The sequence below is a fragment of the Podarcis cretensis genome, assembly GCF_951804945.1.
Source record: "Podarcis cretensis genome assembly, chromosome: 13".
NCBI classification, from domain to species: Eukaryota; Metazoa; Chordata; class Lepidosauria; order Squamata; family Lacertidae; genus Podarcis; species Podarcis cretensis.
Genome location: NC_137182.1, coordinates 33,051,019 through 33,073,961, shown reverse-complemented (window position 1 = coordinate 33,073,961; position 22,943 = coordinate 33,051,019). Strand labels below are relative to the sequence as shown.

The 22,943-nt window shown below is 40.5% G+C and overlaps 1 protein-coding gene across 1 annotated transcript; it reads right to left on the bottom strand.

Moving 5' to 3' along the window:
* Positions 1-212: 212 nt before the first annotated feature.
* LOC307201587 (vomeronasal type-2 receptor 26-like) lies at positions 213-22,520 on the bottom strand (the record flags this gene model as incomplete). Its single annotated transcript, XM_079950868.1, has 8 exons — positions 213-1,121; positions 1,577-1,868; positions 14,630-15,536; positions 17,298-17,424; positions 18,479-18,706; positions 19,049-19,912; positions 21,543-21,739; positions 22,460-22,520. 8 exons carry the CDS (start codon positions 22,518-22,520, stop codon positions 213-215), a joined length of 3,585 nt encoding a protein of 1,194 aa, XP_079806994.1.
* Between the last annotated feature and the right edge of the window lie 423 nt (positions 22,521-22,943).

Here is a 22,943-nt window from a genome sequence, read left to right as displayed (position 1 = left end):
TCAAATTATACAATTAAATTCAATATCTTTGAGGCGTTATGTGAAAAACCTTCAGAGCACATGATCTTGACACATACAGGCTTCACCAACTGATGACCTCCAATTGTTTTAGAATACAATTCCCATAATTTCTCACCATCAACCTTCCAGACTCAAAGTGATGGGAGTCATAGTATACAGGTCTGGAAGACATCAGATAGGTGAAGGCTGCATTAAGATCTTGTGCTCTCATGGTGAAGGCAGAATGCTGTGAAAACTACTACCTTCCATGGCTGCATAGTTTTAAGCTGTAGCTTCCTTCTTTCCACCGTGACTTTAGATTTGAATATGGATGAATACATGGCATGTACTGAATTTGCCAGAGCCTGTACAGCATTGTAGATACTGTAGCTGTGGCCAGTCATGCTCATTTCAAAAAAAGGCCCAGGAAGATTCTGCAGCCTCTCTTCTCCAGTACAAGTGTCCACATCATCTCCATTAAAATGGGAATTTGGAAATGAACAGCCAAATGCTTGCTCCCAGAATGGTCGGATGAAGCCATCTCCATTCATCAAATGAGGGTTTAGCTTTTGAAGAAAATTTTGGAATCCTGGCACCTCCTGTGAGTGGGCTGTGAAGGCTAAGGCACCATGGAAGGCTTCTATATCCCAGTCCTTGTGCATGGAAACGGCTACAAGGTCCATCTGGGATACCATAATCCACACTTTACCAAATGATTTCCCATACTCAGATTCTCCTTCATGCAGCAGACCTCTCAATGTTATCATGGTCAAAGTTTCTCCATAGACAACAATAGTGTTAGCTTTACTTTTTGTAACATCTGTAAATATTTTGTTCCACTTTTCTTGCAAATTTAAGAAGTCACCAAAAAAGGCTTTTGTGGGAATTTTCTCAGTGAAGGCAGCACATATGTGGTTCTGAGAAAGTACTGTTAGTAGGTTGCTCAAAAATGTTTCTCCAGTTTCCTCATTCATGGTCATTAGACCCACCCAATTCCATTGGAAATGCAGAAGTAGCTGGACCATTCCCTTGTACTGGTGGATTTCATTTGGAGCCATCCGATACAAGGACAGTGAATGAGATTGATCCTTCAGCATGGGGACAAAATCACCGTAGGTGAACTAAAAGGATTCAGGAAGTTGTTTTAGAAATTAATTTGGAAACCTGTAGGGCTGGGTTGGTGGTGTGCGTGCATGTGTGTATTTATAGATACTGAACATTTTGTTTAAATGATGTGAGTTGCTTGTGAAGAGTACTCAGAAACTTCACCCAATATAAAATTCTCCTCTGCACCTTAAGTAGCAGATAGAGAGACATGAATATTTAATTAAAATTTACAATATTTTATACTGCTCAAAAGAAATATCAAATAATTTACAGAAGGAAGAATAAAATGCACACCAAGAACATTTAAAAGCAAAAACATCTTAACTGATAAAAGCTAGCAAGGAGAGAACAGCTGGAGCTGGCTGGGCCAGAAAGGTGATTAATGTCTCCTTCCAAGAGGAGTTAGATCCTGCCTCCTCAAGAAAGACGAATAGTTTTGAGAACTCAGTGTTCCAAGAGTATGTTATACCTGTGGAAACTTATAGATGTCCAAGATGGCAGCCAAATAGTAAGAGGTTTCAGAACCCAGTCCTCCTATGACTCCTATGAGATTGTTCTTGACATCACAGTTATAATTAGGGACAAATCTATACCGTGTGGAGAAAAACTCCATTGCAATGTGGTAGCTCCACTTCTGGCTGAAGTAGCTCTCAGGGATGTGGAATCCAAAGGAAGCATTTGGTAAAATCTTGGGATTTCTATTAATCTCATTTACAGCAAATATCAAGGCCAGGACATGCTGGTAATTCTTTGTCACAACACTGGGAAAAAAAGTTAGATAATAAGGCACCAGGAAATGTAACAAAAATAAAGTTGTTTAGTAGCTTCCCGCTTCATCAATAGCAGTTGATAGACTGCTGAGAGCATAGCAAACTTGCAGAACCACACAAAGCTGCAACATGTAGAAAGTGATAGTATGTATATATTATTACACCTTGATCCTGAGGCAATGTATCTGGCATTGTGGGATTAGAGAATTTCAAATGATTTAAAGGTTATTGTAGAATAGACTTCCGGTCGGCGCCAGCGTTTAATGGCGGTCCGAGCCTCGAGCTCCGAGGCAGGACTGCTTCGCTAGTTCGGGTCTTACCCGCTACGGCGAGCGGGGGACCCCTAAAATCACAGGCGCGGAGCCTGTGAACAAAGGAGATTCGGTGGGCACCTTTTGCGCCCCCCGGCACTGTGAAGGAGCCTTTTTAAAGGCTTCTGAGCGGCATCGGGGTAAGCGCGGTGCTGAGAGTCGTCACCCAGCTAGCGGAGTGAAGCCGCGTCGCCATGAACGGAGAGCGCCGATTCCTTCCTGCAATTGGAAATTGATTACAACACCCGTGAGTAAGACTGAAAAATTGAAGGGACATTAAAATAAGAAATTTGGCTGAAAACGGGAAAGGCATAAATTAAGGAAGTCTGCCTTCCCGGAGCTGCATGAGAAACAAAGCAACGAAAACCAAGCTGCATTTGAAGGGAACTTTTCTATTTTTTTAAGCTGTCAAACTGACATCGGACTTAAACTTCCCCCCCGACAGGCAGGAGAAGGGGGGAAGGGATTGGGACATTGTTAACCTGCTGGAAAATTACTGGGAAAATAAGACCTTCCACTGCCAAACCCCCCCCAGGTCGGGCTGCCCAAACAAGACACCGGGATGTGAACTGTCATTTAAAACTTTTTAAAGTGGGGGTTTGTTTGTAACAAAGTTACTGGACTTTAGATTACACTGTTGCATCTTGGCTATATAGAAGACAGAGAGTTTACGGTTTGGACATTGGAAACTACTGGCTACTGTTATACTTTCTTGCTCTTTTGTTTTTCCTTGCCATTTGGATACAATTGAATGCTCCCTCTAGAGGGTTTCAAGTGAAATTGTTGCATTTGGGAAAGTAACAGTGGGATTTTCCACTTGGAAACTAATTTTGTGAGAACGACCTTGAGGATATGAGTGGCCCAACAGAAGAGATAGTAACAAGGCTTAAAGCAAAACAATCTCAGAAGAAAAGGGGCTCGATATCAGGAACTGCACCAGCTGCACAGGAAAAAACAGCAGCTTCTATGGATCCTATGACACAGGCACTCCTTAAAATAAATCAATCTCTGGAAGCACTGACAAAGCTGTCGACAGAGAACTCCAAAAAATTAACAGAGTTGACAACAAGACTAGATGTTAATACAGCCAGCGTAAAGTATAATACAGATTCTATAAATAGATTAATCCAGGAGAGCTCTGAAACACGAAAGATTGCAGAAAGTGCAAAAACTACGGCTGAGGAGACAAGGGAAAAGTTTGGGCCTATTATTAAAAAAGTGAATGAGCATGATGCAGCCCTCTCTTTACTGGAACTTCAGAGGAAAGAGAAGAATTTAAAATTAAGACGGGTTCCTGAAGGGGAAGGGGACAACCTTGTGGAATTCCTCACAGAGAACTTTGCAGCTTTTTGGCAAGAGGAATGGGCGGAAGAAGATGAATTTGAGATAACAACAGCCTTCCGGCTGGGCAGGAGGCAGGACAAGAAACCAAGGGATTGTCTAATTACACTGAGATCAAAGGAAGAAAGAGATAAAATATTGAACCTGCACTATCAAAAGGCACTGGTGATCCAAAACTGTCAAATACAGATCTTTAAGGACATTCCCAAGTATATTTTAGAGGTGAGAACCCTCTATAAAAGTTTAGCAGACCTGTTGAAGAAAAACACCATACCATTCAGATGGGAGTTCCCACAAGGACTGTCCTTTAACTTTAAAGGAAGAAAGATCAAAATAAAAACAATTCAGGACAAAGAACAATTTCTGGAGAGATACCTGGAGGACTTGCAGAAAGGAACTGTAGAGGAGAAAGAACCACCTGATATAGCAAATCTATCATTTGGACTTTTACCACCACCATCGGAGGAAGAACAGAAGCTTGGAGCAGTTGGAGGAACAGGTACTTAAACACAAAATGTCTCTGCAACTTCTTAGCTGGAATTGTAACGGTTTGAACCTTCCTCGGAAAAGACGACAAGTTTTTCACATTTTGAAGAGAGAACAATTAGATATAATATGTTTGCAAGAAACCCATATTGCCAGGATACACAGGAAATTATTGATAAACAAGAGACTTGGTCAAGAATTTATCTCATCAGACAAAGTGAAGAAAAGAGGTGTGGTGATCTATGCAAAGGAAAAATTGGCTCCAAAATTGATATTTAAAGATGAACAAGGAAGATACCTGGCAATTGAAATACAAATTCAAGGAGAAAAGATTCTGATTGTTGGAGTATATGCCCCAAATGAGGGGAAGGCCGAATTCTTTAAGAAGCTGCATGAGACACTAGTTGACTTTATAGACTATAAAATCGTAATGATGGGAGATATGAATGGAGTTGTCTCAACAAACATGGATAAAGCACAGAGACAAGTGATCTCAAAAGAAGGGAGACTACCAAAGATCTTTTTTGAAATGACTGAAACTATGGACTTGATTGACATTTGGAGAACAAGGAATCCTCTAGAGAGAGAGGGAACCTTCTTTTCTGAGGCAAAAATGACATGGGCAAGAATAGACCAAATTTGGATTTCTAGCAGTCTGGCGTCAAGAACAAAAAAAGTAGAAATATGCCCAAAAACTTGCTCTGACCATAATGCTGTGAAGATGGAGATGAAACTAACAACAACTGGATCCTTTAGATGGAGAATGAATGACACCCTATTCAGAGATGAAGAGATTTACAAGAAGGCCCTTAAAACATTAAAAGATTATTTTGAGATAAACAGGAAAACAGATGTGGAGAAAAGAACAATTTGGGACGCAAGCAAAGCCGTGATGCGAGGTTTCCTAATTCAACAGAATTCGATAAAGAGGAAGAAACAAAATGAGAGGAAAGAAAAAATCCTAGAAAAAATAAAAGAAGGAGAGAAGAAATTGAGGTCCAAACCAAAGTCCCATGAGATTCTGAGAGAAATAAAGTTTTATCAGATGCAGTACATGGAGCTTATGAACCAACAAATAGAATGGAAGATAAAGCAAATGAGACAAAGAACTTTCGAATCAGCGGATAAATGTGGGAAACTTCTGTCATGGCAATTGAAAAAAAGGCAGAAAATGAACACCGTGACAAGTCTAGAAATGAATGGAAAAATTATCCACAAACCTAATGAGATAAACAATTGTTTTCAAAGTTTTTTTTAAGAAATTGTATGCACAAGGGCCAATTAACGAACAAGAAATAGAAGAATTCATCAGAAAATACGGTTTACCAAAAATCCCAGAACAAAGTAAAAGGATCTTAAATGAGGAAATAACAGAACAAGAAATAGAGGGTGCCATCCAACTATATGTGAGATTGAAAGAATCATGTATAGTTGCATGGATTTTTAAAAAACGATTAATAGCATCTTCTGAATACCCTATGAATATAAGCCCCTCTGCTGTTTATTGATAAACATTCACATGTGTGCTACTGATTCCATTAAGGCTGCAGTTGACAACCTTTGTCATAATACAGAAAAACAAAAGATACTTACATGGGAAAGCTAGTATCAGGAGTAGGGTATTCAGTGAAGGAAAATGAATCCAAAAACAGTAGCATCAGAGAGGCAGCCCCACCAATTATAAGATCGCCTGACTTATAATACTTATGAGGCGTATAGATGGGGTCATGAACAATGCATCTTGCAGTATGCTCCTGGAACTCACTGTGAGGTATCTGCAACAGCATTAGAAACATCTCCAATAACACTGTCCCAATAATGGTCATTCCCCTCTCAGTGCAGATGCCAGATTTTCCGCCTTCTTTCATAACAACAGGTATGTATAGCAGTCTGGCTTGAGACACAGCAGCCTCTGCTGATGCAATATTTGGAGCCTGTATCCTCTATCTACATACATATACCAGAAAACTATATGGAACTGGAGTATGCTGGAGCCTGGGTCCTTAGCTCCAGTTCTGAACAACAAGCAAGGTTTTTAAAAACATAGCTTGGCCTTTGTTGGTGTTTTGTTAGGGTTCAGATTCTGGAAACCAGGAGGTGGCTGGTCAAAAGGAGAAAAATATGGCACATATCAGAGGCCTTAATGACAATCACAATGTATGCAATTGAGAATGGCAAAAACTGTAATTAGCCTCCCCCAAGGAACTAGGCTCCCATTCTGTCTAACATATTTGCTGGAGAAGGAAAACGTTGGCCAAAACAAGCACAACTTTTTCTGTGTTCCTAAGGGTAGCTGAATTTCTGCTACTTTCCTGACATCATAGCAATGCCATGTGGCAACTTGAAAGAGTCTGCTGAAAACCACTGGCGGAAAAAGGGGGTGCAGTAGGTGCCAGCCACCCCGGGTGTCATCCTTGAGGTGAGGTAACATTGCCGCCGCCACCTCCCCTGAGATGCTCGTCGCAGGCGGCACCCCCTGGGACGCTCGCCCCACCCCCCGTGGGTGCCTAGCCCTGCCCCGCAGGTGGCAAGCCCCATCTCCAGGTGCACAGCATGCATGCTGCTCCAGGAGCCAGAGCAGCTAGCTCCACCTCTGCTGAAAACAGACCTTCACAGGAGCTGAAAAATGAGTGCTGACAAGCCGCCTTGACTGCACTGATCCCCTCAACTAATGAATATTCCGGGGGGGGGTGTCTTTAAATGTTTTTATAGGCACAACTCTACTCATTTTAGGATCATCTGCATACAGTTGTCAGACTACTTAGGCAGAATTCCTTTTTTTTTTTTTAATAATTTTTATTCGTTTTTCAGACAGATAATAAAAACAATATAGAACAATATAACTTCAAACTCATCATTTCATACCCTTCTTTCTTTTGACTTCCCCATACCTCCCCATCCCTGCATCCTTGTTTGATGGTTCTTTAGCAACCCTTAGGTCCATGTCTTAATTCCCTTTCATAAAGATTCCTTTCGTTTTTTTGATTACTGCTGCAATTCTTTACCTCTTACCCCCTGACATCTTAACATTCCTCAATTTTACAATTATTTTTAAGATATATTTTAAATTTCTTCCAGTCCTCTTCCACTGTCTCTTTCCCCTGGTCACGGATTCTGCCCGTCATCTCGGCCAGTCCCATAAAGTCAATCACCTTTGTTTGCCATTCTTCCAGAGTAGGTAGTTCTTGCGTCTTCCAATACTTTGCCAGTAGAATTCTTGCTGCTGTAGTGGCATACATAAAGAAAATCCTATCCTTCCTTAACACCACTTGGCCAACCATGCCCAAGAGGAAAGCCTCTGGTTTCTTAGGAAAAGTCCACTTAAGGACCTTCTTAATTTCATTATAGATCATTTCCGAGAAAGCTTTAACCTTTGGGCAGGTCCACCAAAGGTGGTAGAAAGTGCCTTCAGTCTCATTACATTTCCAACACTTATTATTAGGCAAATGGTAAATTTTTGCAAGCTTGACTGGGGTCATGTACCACCGATAGATCATTTTCATAATATTTTCTTTTAAAGCATTACATGCAGTAAATTTGATACCGGTGGTCCATAACTGTTCCCAGTCAGCAAACATAATATCATGACCAATATCTTGTGCCCATTTAATCATTGCTGATTTCACCGTTTCATCCTGTGTATTCCATTTCAACAGCAAGTTATACATTTTTGATAAGTTCTTAGTATTGGATTCCAACAGTTCTGTTTCTAGTTTTGACTTCTCTTTCTGAAATCCTATTTTCCTGTCCTGTTTAAATGTCTCATTTATCTGATGGTAATGCAACCAATCTCGAACCTTAGGCTTTAGTTTCTCATAACTCTGAAGTTTCACCCTTTCACCATCATATTCTAGAATCTCATGATATTTTGGCCATTTAGAGTCCATATTAAGCTTTTTTACTTCCCTAGCTTCCATTGGTGACACCCACCTAGGGGTTTTACTTTCCAGCAGATCTTTATATCTAATCCAAACATTATACAATGCTTTCCTTACAATATGGTTTTTAAAACTTTTATACACCTTTACCTTGTCATACCATAAGTATGCATGCCAACCAAAGCTATTGTCGTACCCTTCCAGGTCCAAAATGTCAGTGTTCTCAAGAAGTAGCCAGTGTTTCAACCAGCAGAAAGCTGCCGATTCATAATAAAGTCTTAAGTCCGGCAGGGCAAACCCCCCTCTATCCTTTGCATCAGTTAAAATCTTAAATTTAATTCTGGGCTTTTTGCCCTGCCAGACAAATTTTGATATGTCTTTCTGCCACTTCTTGAAACAGTCCATCTTGTCCAAAATCTGCAACGTCTGGAATAAAAACAGCATTCTAGGCAATACATTCATCTTAATAGTAGCAATTCGGCCTAACAAGGAAAGTTTCAACCTTGACCATATTTCCAGATCCTTCTTTACCTCTGCCCAACTTTTTTCATAATTATCCTTAAATAGGTTCACATTCTTGGATGTTAAGTTTAACCCCAGGTATTTTACCCTTTTTGTTATTTCCAAGCCTGTTTCATTCTGAAAACTCTCTCTTTCTTCCATTGTTAAATTTTTTCCCAACACTTTCGTTTTTTGTTTGTTCAATTTAAAACCTGCTACTCGACCAAATATTTCAATTAGTTCTAATACTCTTTTAGTACTAGTGTCTGGCTGTTGCAAGGTCAATACTAGATCATCTGCAAATGCTCTTAACTTGTAATGTCTAACTCCGACCTGAACTCCTTTAACCAACTGGTCCTTTCTAATCATGTTTAACAAAACCTCCAGGACTGATATAAAAAGCAAAGGGGATATTGGGCATCCCTGCCGTGTACCTTTTTCTATGGGTATTTCTTCTGTTACCACATTGTTTACAATTAACTTGGCCTTTTGTTGGGAATATATTGCACCTATACCGTTTTCAAAACCTTGACCTACCCCCATCCCTTGGAGATTCTTTTTCATAAAAGTCCAACAGATATTGTCAAAGGCTTTCTCCGCGTCCACAAAAATCAGAACCGCTTTCCTGTTAATGTCAACATCTAGCAACTCCAAAATGTCTATAATGTTCCTCACATTGTCTGACATATATCTCCCTGGGAGAAAGCCTGTTTGGTCCTTATGAATCTCCTCTATCAACACTCTTTTCAATCTTTTTGCCAAAATGTCTGCAAAAATTTTGTAATCCACATTGAGTAAAGATATAGGGCGGTAGTTTCTAACCTGGTTCTTCTCAGTTTCTGTCTTCGGTATAAGTGAGATGAAAGCCTCTTTCCACGATTCAGGTGCCTTTTCCCCCTTCAGAATTTCATTGCAAACTTCCTTCAATGGTTGTATCAACCATTCTTTCAGCATTTTGTAGTATTTAGCCGTCAGGCCGTCTGGTCCTGGTGATTTTCCCAATTTCATATTTTGGATGGCACCCTCTATTTCTTGTTCTGTTATTTCCTCATTTAAGATCCTTTTACTTTGTTCTGGAATTTTTGGTAAGCCGTATTTTCTGATGAATTCTTCTATTTCTTGTTCATTAATTGGCCCTTGTGCATACAATTTCTTAAAAAAACTTTGAAAACAATTGTTTATCTCATTAGGTTTGTGGATAATTTTAACATCCATTTCTAGACTTGTTACAGTGTTCATTTTCTGCCTTTTTTTCAATTGCCATGACAGAAGTTTCCCACATTTATCCGCTGATTCGAAAGTTCTTTGTCTCATTTGCTTTATCTTCCATTCTGTTTGTTGGTTCATGAGCTCCATGTACTGCGTCTGATAAAACTTTATTTCTCTCAAAATCTCATGGGACTTTGGTTTGGACCTCAATTTCTTCTCTCCTTCTTTTATTCTTTCTAGGATTTTTTCTTTCCTCTCATTTTGTTGCTTCCTCTTTATAGAATTCTGTTGAATTAGGAAACCTCGCATCACGGCTTTGCTTGCGTCCCAAATTGTTCTTTTCTCCACATCTGTTTTCCTGTTAATCTCAAAGTAATCTTTTAATGTTTTAAGGGCCTTCTTGTGGATCTCTTCATCCTTAAATAGGGTGTCATTCATTCTCCATCTAAAGGATCCAGTTGTTGTTAGTTTCATCTCCATCTTCACCGCATTATGGTCGGAGCAAGTTTTTGGGCATATTTCTACTTTTTTTGTTCTTGACGCCAGACTGCTAGAAATCCAAATTTGGTCTATTCTTGTCCATGTCATTTTTGCCTCAGAGAAGAAAGTTCCCTCTCTCTCTAGAGGATTCCTTGTTCTCCAAATATCAATCAAGTCCATAGTTTCAGTCATTTCAAAAAAGATCTTTGGTAGTCTCCCTTCTTTTGAGATCACTTGTCTCTGTGCTTTATCCATGTTTGTTGAGACAACTCCATTCATATCTCCCATCATTACGATTTTATAGTCTATAAAGTCAACTAGTGTCTCATGCAACTTCTTAAAGAATTCGGCCTTCCCCTCATTTGGGGCATATACTCCAACAATCAGAATCTTTTCTCCTTGAATTTGTATTTCAATTGCCAGGTATCTTCCTTGTTCATCTTTAAATATCAATTTTGGAGCCAATTTTTCCTTTGCATAGATCACCACACCTCTTTTCTTCACTTTGTCTGATGAGATAAATTCTTGACCAAGTCTCTTATTTATCAATAATTTCCTGTGTATCCTGGCAATATGGGTTTCTTGCAAACATATTATATCTAATTGTTCTCTCTTCAAAATGTGAAAAACTTGTCGTCTTTTCCGAGGAAGGTTCAAGCCATTACAGTTCCAACTAAGAAGTTGCAGAGACATTTTGTGTTTAAGTAGCTGTTCCTCCAACTGCTCCAAGCTTCTGTTCTTCCTCCGATGGTGGTGGTAAAAGTCCAAATGATAGATTTGCTATATCAGGTGGTTCTTTCTCCTCTGCAGTTCCTTTCTGCAAATCCTCCAGGTATCTCTCCAGAAATTGTTCTTTGTCCTGAATTGTTTTTATTTTGATCTTTCTTCCTTTAAAGTTAAAGGACAGTCCTTGTGGGAACTCCCATCTGAATGGTATGGTATTTTTCTTCAACAGGTCTGCTAGGCTTTTATAGTAGGTTCTCACCTCTAAAATATATTTGGGAATGTCCTTAAAAATCTGTATTTGACAGTTTTGGATCACCAGTGCCTTTTGATAATGCAAGTTCAATATTTTATCTCTTTCTTCTTTTGATCTCAGTGTAATTAGACAATCCCTTGGTTTCTTGTCCTGCCTCCTGCCCAGCCGGAAGGCTGTTGTTATCTCAAATTCATCATCTTCCGCCCATTCCTCTTGCCAAAAAACTGCAAAGTTCTCTGTAAGGAATTCCACAAGGTTGTCCCCTTCCCCTTCAGGAACCAGTCTAAATTTTAAATTCTTCTCTTTCCTCTGAAGTTCCAGTAAAGAGAGGGCTGCATCATGCTCATTCACTTTTTTAATAATAGGCCCAAACTTTTCCCTTGTCTCCTCAGCCGTAGTTTTTGCGCTTTCTGCAATCTTTCGTGTTTCAGAGCTCTCCTGGATTAATCTATTTATAGAATCTGTGTTAGACTTTACGCTGGCTGTATTAACATCTAGTCTTGTTGTCAACTCTGTTAATTTTTTGGAGTTCTCTGTCGATAGCTTTGTCAGTGCTTCCAGAGATTGATTTATTTTAAGGAGTGCCTGTGTCATAGGATCCATAGAAGCTGCTGTTTTTTCCTGTGCAGCTGGTGCAGTTCCTGATATCGAGCCCCTTTTCTTCTGAGATTGTTTTGCTTTAAGCCTTGTTACTATCTCTTCTGTTGGGCCACTCATATCCTCAAGGTCGTTTTCACAGAGTTAGTTTCCAAGTGGAAAATCCCACTGTTACTTTTCCAAATGCAACAATTTCACTTAAGACCCTCTAGAGGGAGCATTCAATTGTATCCAAATGGCAAGGAAAAAAACAAAGAAGCAAGAAAGTATAACAGTAGTATAACAGTAGCCAGTAATTTCCAATGTCCAAACCGTAAAGTCTCTGTCTTCTATGTAGCCAAAATGCAACAGGGTAAATCTAAGGTCCAGTAACTTTGTTACAAACAAGCCCCCACTTTAAAGAGTTTGACAGTTCATATCCCGGTGTCTTGTTTGGGCAGCCCGTCCTGGGGGGGTTTGACAGTGGAAGGTCTTATTTTCCCAATAATTTTCCGGCAGGTTAACAATGTCCCAATCCCTTCCCCCCTTCTCCTGCCTGTCGGGGGGGAAATTTAGTCCGATGTCAGTTTGACAGCTTAAAAAAAAAAGAAAAGTTCCCTTCAAATGCAGCTTGATTTTTCGTTGCTTTGTTTCTCCTGCAGCTCCGGGGAGGCAGACTTCCTTAATTTATGCCTTTCCCGTTTTCAGCCAAATTTCTTATTTTAGTGTCCCGTCAATTTCCAATCTTACTCACGGGTGTTGTAGTCAATTTCCAGTTACAGGAAGGAATCGGCGCTCTCCGTTCATGGCGACGCGGCTTCACTCCGCTAGCTGGGTGACGACTCTCAGCACCGCGCTTACCCCGATGCCGCTCAGAAGCCTTTAAAAAGGCTCCTTCACAGTGCCGGGGGGCGCAAAAGGTGCCCACCGAATCTCCTTTGTTCACAGGCTCCGCGCCTGTGATTTTAGGGGTCCCCCGCTCGCCGTAGCGGGTAAGACCCGAACTAGCGAAGCAGTCCTGCCTCGGAGCTCGAGGCTCGGACCGCCATTAAACGCTGGCGCCGACCGGAAGTCTACTTAGGCAGAATTCCTAACCCCACTTACCTGAGAGCCAGGTTCTGGATCCAGCTCTGTCATTGCAAGCTCAGGTAGCCTCAGTGACTAGAAGTGCTTTTTACCAACTGCAATTGATTTGACAACTACAGTCATTCCTGGACCTGGAAAGCCTGGCCGCAATAGTTCATGCTTTGGTTCTTTCAAGACTAGATTACTCAATGAACTCTGTGGAGCTTCCTTTCCACTTGATCAAGAGGTTGAAGTAACTGCAGAATGCTGCAGCATGATTTCTGACTGAATTTAGTTCTTCTCAGCATACAATTTCTGTGCTCAGAGATCTGCACCGCTTGCCAATTTGCTGCCACACCAAGTTCAAGATGTTATGATTAGTATATAAAGCCCTTAACAATTTGAGACCAGTTTACCTATGAGATATATATGCCCATTCAAGCACTTTGATTTGTCAAACTGTTACTGTTACAGGTAGCACATAATACCTATTCTGCATGTGTATGAATATGGTCTTTGAGTGTGGCAAGACTTTGGAATTCCCTGTGGCAGGCATCTTCATTGTATTCCTTTTGGTGTCTGAATATTTTTGTTTAGACAAGTTGTGATGGAAAAGTTTGTTTTTGCTGGGCAGGTTGGTTCACCGAGTGTTTTCTTTTTCTTTTTTTCCTGCCAGCAAATGGATAACCAATGGCAGCTTCTGATTGGTCAGGGTTCCAGGAGGGAGGGTTGAAAAGGAGAGGATTTTGAGAGGCAGGTTTTTTTAGGTTGGGAGATAGGTTGGGAGAGGAGAGAGAGAGAGAGTTGGTTCTGAGTAGAAACATCCACTCTGGGGAATATATCAAAAGCTAGAGAAAGGAGACTCTGAGCTTAGTGTGAAGGACGGTGTGTGGTGTCCTGTGAGAGTATTAGGCCAGGAGTTAACTGGGAGATTGAGGCTGAGGCAGTGGCAGCAGAAGTAGAAACTGGAAAGATACAGTCTACTTTGGTCTCATTCCAGTCGGGAGGGAGGAGATTTTGCTACGAAAAGAGAAGATGCCCCAAACCACTTAAGAGGGGTGTGGTGATCCCTTGGCTCTGTTACTTGGAGTACCTCAGGAGTAGGGTTGTCAAAGGGGTGTGTAACTGAGAGGAAGTACCACCTTGTTTAAAAACCAAAGTATTAAGCAGCAACAGCTGTGCAACAACTGAGAAAGAACTGAAGTGAAATAGCATTATAATCTGAAGTACCCTGTGTTTTACCCACTTTGTGTCATAAACTTCCTTTGTTTAATAAAATCTTTAATCTTTATTTAATCTTTATTTAATCAAATCCTGCCCGAGACTCCAAATTATTAAGTTTTCCCTCACACAAGTCCCCCACTGGGGTAGTTTGTAGGAATTTGTGGAATTGGTGTTCTGTGAAGTGGGTGTACTATATTTAAGTGAAGGCAGGCCCAACAGCACGGGGGGGGGGTGCCATTGCGCCATCACACAAGTCTACACAGATATTTAGAGGATTGATGTGAATTTTATTGTTATTTTAACTTTCCAAAGGTTTTAAATTATTGTTATCCATTCTTGGTATTGATAATTTTATTGTTTTAACCACTTTGAGGGGTTTTTTTACAATCAAATGTTGTATAAATCTTATGAAATAATGAAATGTAGCAAATCTGGATGTGTATTTTGTGTAGGGGATAATGCAAGAGTTGCAAAACAAGCCCCATGATCTCTGAAGGGTAAAGACACAACTTCCTTTAGAATGGCTGCATGTTCAGTCAGTGGAAAAAGAACAGAATAGGTGTTAATGGCAAAATTGGGGTGAGATTCATCCAGCCCAACTCTAGTCACAGAAATCTAAGGGTGGTTGTTTGCTTATCATATCTCTACCATCAACATTTGCAAATAAATTTACATAATAGATGAATAACAATATGATCTTACTTACTTTCTCTATTTCTAATTATCAGTTGCTCCCTGTTGTTCAGCTCAGGCCTCAAAACAATAATATAACATTTGGGGGAAAAGATGCAACCCAGTAACCCAGCACTGGAAGCCAAAATGGAGAAAATCTCCACAGCCACCATGTATTTTCCTATGGTGCTCAAGTAGGTTGGAACAAAGGACAACCAAACACTGCAAAACACCAACATGCTGAAAGTGATGAACTTGGCTTCATTGAAACTGTCAGGTAGCTTCCTGGCTAGAAAAGCCACCATGAAACTGAGAATGGCCAGGGAACCCATATAGGCTAAGACACAATAAAACATGGCAGCTGATCCCTCCTTACATTCCAGTATGATTTCCACATTCAGTGAGTCCATGTTTCTATCTGGGAATGGTGGGGAAGTACTTAACCAAAAAATACAAATTGCAGCTTGGATAAAGGAGCAGGAAAAGACAATAGAATTTGCCAGGCCTTTCCCAACCCATTTTCTCATGCTAGATCCTGGTTTGGTTGCCATGAATGCCAGAACCACGGTGATGGTCTTTGCCAAGACAGAGGACAAAGCTACAGAGAAGATGATGCCAAAAGTCGTTTGTCGGAGGAGGCAAATAATCTTTCCAGGCTGTCCAATGAAGAGAAAAGAGCAGAGGAAACAAAGGAGGAGGGAGATGAGGAGGATGTAGGTCAGAGTCTGATTGTTGGCTTTGACTATGGGAGTGTTATTGTGCTTCATAAATGTTCCAAGTACTAAAACTGTGATCAAAGAGAAAAAAATGGCCAAGACAACTAATATGATCCCTAAATTTTCTTTGTAAGAGAGGTAACTTAAAACCTTGGGAATACATTGAGTTTGGTAATTGTTGGGATACTTATCTTCTGGGCATTTGACACAGGCGTCCATATCTGAAAAGTACAAAAAAGGACACAAGCAAATTGAATAATTTCCCAAAATAAAGATAAAGAAAATAACAGTAACAACAGCAACAACCCCCACAACAAAACAAAAACACTACACAATATCACAGCCCAGCCCAAGTGATGGGCCCTGCCCTCCCCCCATTTAAAAGTAGTCATGCTTCACTTAGCCATATAGCTTCTGGCAATGCACCTTTGAATGCTGACTTATTTAATCAAAACATTGGCATTTCCCAAGCAAAGAGCCTGAATCTTTCAAGCAAGGGAGGGAAATAGGATAGTAGTCTAATCAACAGGGCTATGTTTTGTGGGGGTGAGAGGTCTGGGGTCTGACGCTATGCACAGAATCCACGGTTTGGATTTACCTCATCTTACTGACCTCTAACCACAGACAAATAAAAGGGGGGATGTTAATTTTATAGTTATTTTTAATCCTACATATTATAAAAGGTTAAAAGGTAAAGGATACCTAGACGGCTTTCAGGCCTAGGGAGCCGGCGTTTGTCCACAGACAGCTTTCTGGGTCCTGTGGCCAGCATGACTAAGCCGCTTCTGGAGCAATGGAACACCGTGACGGAAACCAGAGCACATGGATAATCCTTGCGTGTAACAGCCACTGTTTCAATACAGCTTATCTCACATTATTTTCTCATGTGACCATATGCATAATGTGCTTTTGACTTGCCATTTATATTATTTGTGGATTATGTTTCCTTTTTCATCAACTAAAACTTATTCACTTGTGTTCTGTTGATATATTGCAAATAAGATATCCCCGTAATGAGTGATTGGTTGTTAAACCCCTCTGGGAATTGTAGCTCTGGAAGGGGAATAGGTGTCTCCTAATAAATCTCTGCACCCTTAAATTTCAGTCCCAGAATACTTTGGTGGAAGCTACAATAGTTTAAATGGGATGCGGGTGGCACTGTGGGTTAAACCACAGAGCCTAGGGCTTGCCCATCAGAAGGTTGGCGGTTCGAATCCCTGCAACGGGGTGAGCTCCTGTTGTTCGGTCCCAGCTCCTGCCAACCTAGCAGTTCGAAAGCACGTCAAAGTGCAAGTTGATAAATAGGTACTGCTCTGGCGGGGAGGTAAACGGCATTTCCGTGCGCTGCTCTGGTTCGCCAGAAGCGGCTTAGTCATGCTGGCCACATGACCCGGAAGCTGTACGCCGGCTCCCTCGGCCAATAAAGCGAGATGAGCGCCGCAACCCCAGAGTCAGCCACGACTGGACCCAATGGTCAGGGGTCCCTTTACCTTTACCTTTACAATAGTTTAAAAGGCTGTAAATGTGATCATTGACTGTCTTACATTGTATCCTATCCATCAGGTAGCAGATAAATGAAAGAGGACTTTGTCTGGATAGCATTTGAAATACAGATTGGTCTGGTTGGAAAGAGGAAAGGTAGCCTCTAACCTAGCCATGTAGGATATATGTTGAAGAGGTACTATGGCTTCAGATATGGCCTTCTCAGTGTTTATGGCACTCTCTGGCAAAGGAGGTCACCTTGCCACTTCTTATACAGACAGGCACCACTTCAGCTGTTGAATTCCAGATGCCGCGATCCCTTAGTCCTATTTACTTACTTACTTTACTATTTCATTGATAGTCTCCCTTTCTCCCAAGGATCTGGAAAATTCTGTTTTGTGAACTGACCTCATAAATACTCAGGGGATATCCAGTACATTCTCCAAGCAAATATACTACATATGTATGCTATGGAAATTTATTGGTATCATGCATCCTACCTTTCTGGCTAGAGATCATCCCTTCTGGACATGGAGCACAATCATAGCAGCAAAATTTCTCTCCTTCCCTCTTTTTCCTATTGTAGCCAGGATAGCAGTGGTCATTGCACACAGAAACAGGCAGCACCTTTATGGGATAAGCAATAAGAGTTTAAGTGCTCTTTACTTTCCACCTACTTCAAATATGTGAGTAGGTCCAGCTCCCTCCGCCCCACTCTTGCAAGCCATCTCCACCACCTCCATCTTGTTGGGGGGCTTAATGTATACAGCTAGGAGTCTTCTCTAATGCATTTCTAGTTATATCAGCCATGTCAATGGATTTAGAAGCACACAAGAATAGAGAAGGCTCCCTGCCACACCAAGCCACCAAAATATGTCATAGAAAGCCGTTGAGAGCACAATGGACAATTGCAGCCAATAAACTTATTTCCACTACACCCATCAAATGATTCCATTCATGGGATTAAAAACCCGAAAAGGGTCCAAGTATCTTGAAAACTACTGTTCTGAACATAGTGAGCTATTGAAATCGATGGTATTAGAGAGTCCAACCACGATTTTAAAAGGGGAGGTGAGATGAATTTGGAAGGGAACTTGAGAGGCTTGTCATAGCCTGCCTCAGAGATGAGACAAACTCTACAAACTATCAAAAACAATATTTATATAGACATGAAAAAGATGTCTCATAACACATCAAAGTCTTTTTCAGCCAGTGATGATCCATCCCATTCTCGCTCACAGAATCAGAAATGGGGAAAGTATATAATGTAGAGACATTCTTTACCTATAGGATAGCTTTATATGCAGAAGCAGCAGGAAAGTTACAGAATAATTTTTGAGCTAAAATAGTGTCAACTGCCAACGGGATTTTTAAAAATCTGAATTATTTTGGGGGACTAAATTTGGGGGAACAAGTTGAGAGAGAGAACCTCTCCAAATGCCCTATTCCTTGATCACAACAAACAAAGTTCCGTTTTAAACAATCTTAAGGTTGGATAATATGCAGGTCTGAACTCTTGATATATTTTAACTTACTCTTTGAGTGTCTTGTCATTTTTTAAGATTTCTGTGGCAAGGGTCATTGGTAGCAAACAATAATAACTTGACATTCTGAACTTCGACCTTTTTATTGCATAGTTACAAAGAAAGAAAGGAGCTATGCATTTAACCAAATGTCTCACTTGGTTGAAGGTTGGGTGCCATGTAATTTTGTCTTCATTAATGGTTAACTCTTTGCCAGGAGGAGCCTGGGGTTCAAGTCTTCCAATTTTTACTCTTACCACTGAGCCATTAGAGAACATCACCCAGTTTGTAACATCAAAACCAGCAACTAATTCTCCATTGTCATCAAAATGCACAGTGTCCCCTGCACTGTTGTTGAATAATAGGTTACTCAGAAAGTGATGGATCTAGTTTGGAAAAACATATGAGCAAAGGGACAACAAAGTCTTGCAATGATTTCAACAAGTGTCACAAAGGCTTATCTCACACTTTTAAATAAACATATTTCTGGTGACTTTATCTACCTGCAATTCTAATCTGTTTTTTGTTTGTTTGTTTGTTTTTAAACCCACTGTTATATGAATTGCCTATTATATGAATGCCTATAATTCAAAATAAAATAAAAATACAGCTGCAAACATTTTTGTGTGGTAATGAATTATTCAAGTATACAGCTCCTTTCTCCCCTTAATCTAAAGTTATCTGGGTTTTATTATTCTTGTGTTTTTAAAGTACTGGGTTGTAATTACCTGCCATGGTTGCACATTTTGAAATACCAGCCTCTCCCCTTCTGCTATTCTTCTCCTTATGGAGTTGGATTTGTATATGGCCTGCAAAGCATGTGCCACTGCATAGACAGCATTGTAGACATTGTAACTATGGCCAGTCATGTGCATTTCAAAGAGAATTCCGGGAAGGGTTTCCAGCTTCTCCTCTCCAGTGCAGGTTTTCATTTCATCTTCCTCCTCCCTCCCTTGAGAAATGTTTAATGAACAGCTGAATGCCGGCTCCCAAAAGTCTTGGATAAAACCATCTCCTTTGGCCCATGAAGGTCTTAATATCTGAACAAACTTTTGGAATCCTAATGGCTGGTTTGAGTGAACTGTGAAGGATATGGAACCATGGAAAGTTTGCATATCCCAGTTCTTCTGTAGTGCATGTGCCGCAAAATCCCAGTGGGATGTGACAATCCACACTTTACCCAGAGGTGGAAAGTCACTTAAGGGTGCTACAAAAAACAATGTTATTAATATCTGAAAGCATGGGTGTTCTCCATAAATAAAAAATACACTGGGGTTTCTCTCAAAGACAACTATATAATTTTTCCAGTTCAGGAAAACATAGTCTATCATCTCATCCACATAATTCCATTTTGGTATTCTTATGGTGAAGGCGTGGCAGATGCCATTCTGGGAAAGGATTGGCACAATTGTCTGTAAAAACCTGTCCCCTCTATCATCGTCCACAGCCACGAGCCCAATCCATGTCCATCCAAAATGTTGAAGTAACCTCACAACTCCCATTTGCTGGTGAGCTTCATTTGGGACCATCTGGTACAAAAATGGTAACAGCATATTAACACCTTGTAATGGCAAAAATGATCCATAAGTGAGCTGGGGGTGGAAATGTTTATGTTAATTTTAAATCCTAGAGTTGCAGGAAATCTTGTAGGCAATCTCTTCCAACAGCCCATGGAAATCCAGAGTTCAATGATCTGCCCAAGTCACTGTGCACCCTCTGGTTGAAGAACTTCACTGAGAACACACACCCCTTAGTAATTTATTCCATTATGTATTGCAATGGGCCACTTGGCTCAGATGCCAGATTGAGAGGTTTGTTTTGATAACACACTGAGCTGCCACCAGCACATGTCTGCTCTCCTGCCACTACTCTGCCTCAGCCCCAATTGCACTGTCAGGAGAAACACCTGCCACAAGGTGCGACTTCCTGAGTTAATGCAGCTTGTAGCATCCATGTTAGGTGTGCCATGTGGACAGCTGACTAGGCTGGTGAGCTCCTAGAGCACCAACTAGGCACCAGCCACACAGAGATTTAATAACAGCTATGTTGATAGAGCCCTCCGTTCGTTCTATCTAAGTGAAAAACAAACAAGCATTACAGCCCTTAATGAATCACAGTATATAAAATCTAATTGTGAGTTTGGCGACAATTCTGTCTACCAATAGCTTTGCTTACTTTGACTTACTTTGACCCATTGGCTCTGCCTGCCCCTGATTCGGCTTGCTCTTAGATGCCCCACTTGTACAAATGAGCACCACCATTATTGCACATCTGGAGTAAGAATGTTTCTTGTTAGCTTCCTGTTCTAAACATGCACTGCTTCTTCAAATATTTCTTCTATAATTTATTTTGTGTGCTCTTGATCATCGCTGTTGCCCTTCTCTCAATCTCCTCAAATATGTCTGTAGCCTTCTTTTGCTACACCACGGAGAACTGCTCAAAGTACTCCACATGATGCTGACTAGTGCAGAGCAAAGTGGCATTATTGCATTTTATAACATACAATCTATGGTTCTGTGAATGCAGTCTAAAATTGCAGTAAATCTTTTTGCAAGCATGATATGCTTACTCATATATCACTTTTGATCACCTGTTATTCTTGGGGGTTCTCCTTCATTTTCCTAAATGAAATATGTCTCATTTGTCTCTATTGGATTTCCTCGTGTTAGTTCCAGCCTAGTTTTACACTGCATCAACATCATTTTGAATTTTATTCAAACCATCCAAAGTGCTAACTTTCCCTCTCAGGTTTAGTCACCCACAAATTTATAAGGATGATCACCTTTGTCTGGCTCATTGAACATTTTTTTGAAGATGAGCCCTGAAGCAGCCCAGTTCAAATCCCTCCCAACTTTGATGAGGAACCATCAATGCACTCTTTGTGTACAGTTTTTTGATGCGGTCAGAATCCACCAGATTGTTAATTGGTTAATTTACATGTAATCTATTTAATAACCAAAATAATATGGAAACTTAAATCAAATAGTTTGTTGAAACCCAGATAGTGTACAGGCAACAACCATTTTGTGCAGGGGTTGTGTTTCTGACCCATAAGCCCACTCTGCCCCACTACTCCCCATTATGCCCCTGCACCTATTCCACCCCATTTTCTGGCTGTGGCTATGCACACAGTTGCACATCAGTTGGACGTGTGTTGATTGGTCACACGTTTATTGGTTCTTGCCTGTACCATGGCTGTGAAATCTCATTCACACAGCTTACTTGTGGAGTCTTGTAGATTGCTGAAAGGATGGCCACACTGGCAGAGATTTCAGAGATACACCCTCCAACGAGTGCTATCAAATTGTTCTGTTTGTCACACTTGAAGTTGGGGATAAACCCATGTTGTGTGGAAAGCAGGTTCATTGTCGCCTTATAAGTCATCCTTGCAGCATAATAGCTATTGAGGATGTGGAACCCTAAAGAAATATTTGATAAAATGTTGGGATTCTCATTGATCTCCTTGACAGCAAATGCTAAGGCCAGGATGTGCTGATAATTCTTTGGGACTGAACTGTAATGAGAGTTAAAGCTGTTTAATAAAGCTATAATAAGAATCATTTCAAAAGCATATTTGCACCGCACCCAACCTCAGCACTCAACTGCAAACATCCAAGTTTTTGATTGCTCCGGATTATAGTTTTGGGCTAGCAAACCATTTCAAATTTTCCCCAGATTTTGGCACCACACAGGGCACTGATGAAATTTGAGACCCTGAGGTCTGCCACTGGGGAAAAGAAATGTGTTGTTATCTCTATAATATGGCACTAAGAAATTGAAAACTAAAAAGATGTGGGGTTTTGTGGTAAAACTAAATAAAGGTTTAATCCACCAAGTTTTCTTTTCAATAGGAGTAAAATAAAAAAAGCACAGAAGCCATTCATTTTTTACTTGGCTTCTGGAGGAATCTTACAAGTTTAGGGGGTCCAACAATATATTGTAGATAATGATAAATAACAATTCCAGTCACACTTTTGTCACACTACAAATAAAGCACATCATTCCTCAATGACTTGCTCCAATCATGACCAAGTGAGAGATAGAGATGTCTTACAAAGGTTCATCAATCATCATCTGTGAGGGCTGTTCCATGAATGAGAGGGTATTATAGTGGAAGAAGACTTGAGAAACTATCTCACCGATGAGATGGTCTCCGGACTGATAAAATCCATGAGGAGTAGGGAGCGGATCATCAAACATGCTGAGATTAATACAATGTGTGTTGCATACAGTATGACACAGCAGGACAAGAAGGAAGGCCACCACTAGCACAATCCTGTTCATAAAACTTCCCCTCCAATGATAAATTCCCATATTTCAAGAGTTATCAGTTTTGTTACAGTCTCAATTGAATGGTGGAGGATTTTGTTGCTACATAAATTTACAGCATGACTGGTTAGGTAAGCTGTGAACTGGTATCCTATTTGTTTACTTAATAATAGCTCCTTGTTCATCAGTGTTTCAAACAGTGCTTTTTCATCCTGAGAGAGAGAATATGAATTACAAAGTTATTGCTGTTTTCTTTCTTTGAAAAATACCACGTGAATCTCTTTTGGTAACTCATTCCCTTGATGGGCAAAGAAGCAAAATGATAACCATGTGAATTCTCTGTCGGTTTTCCCA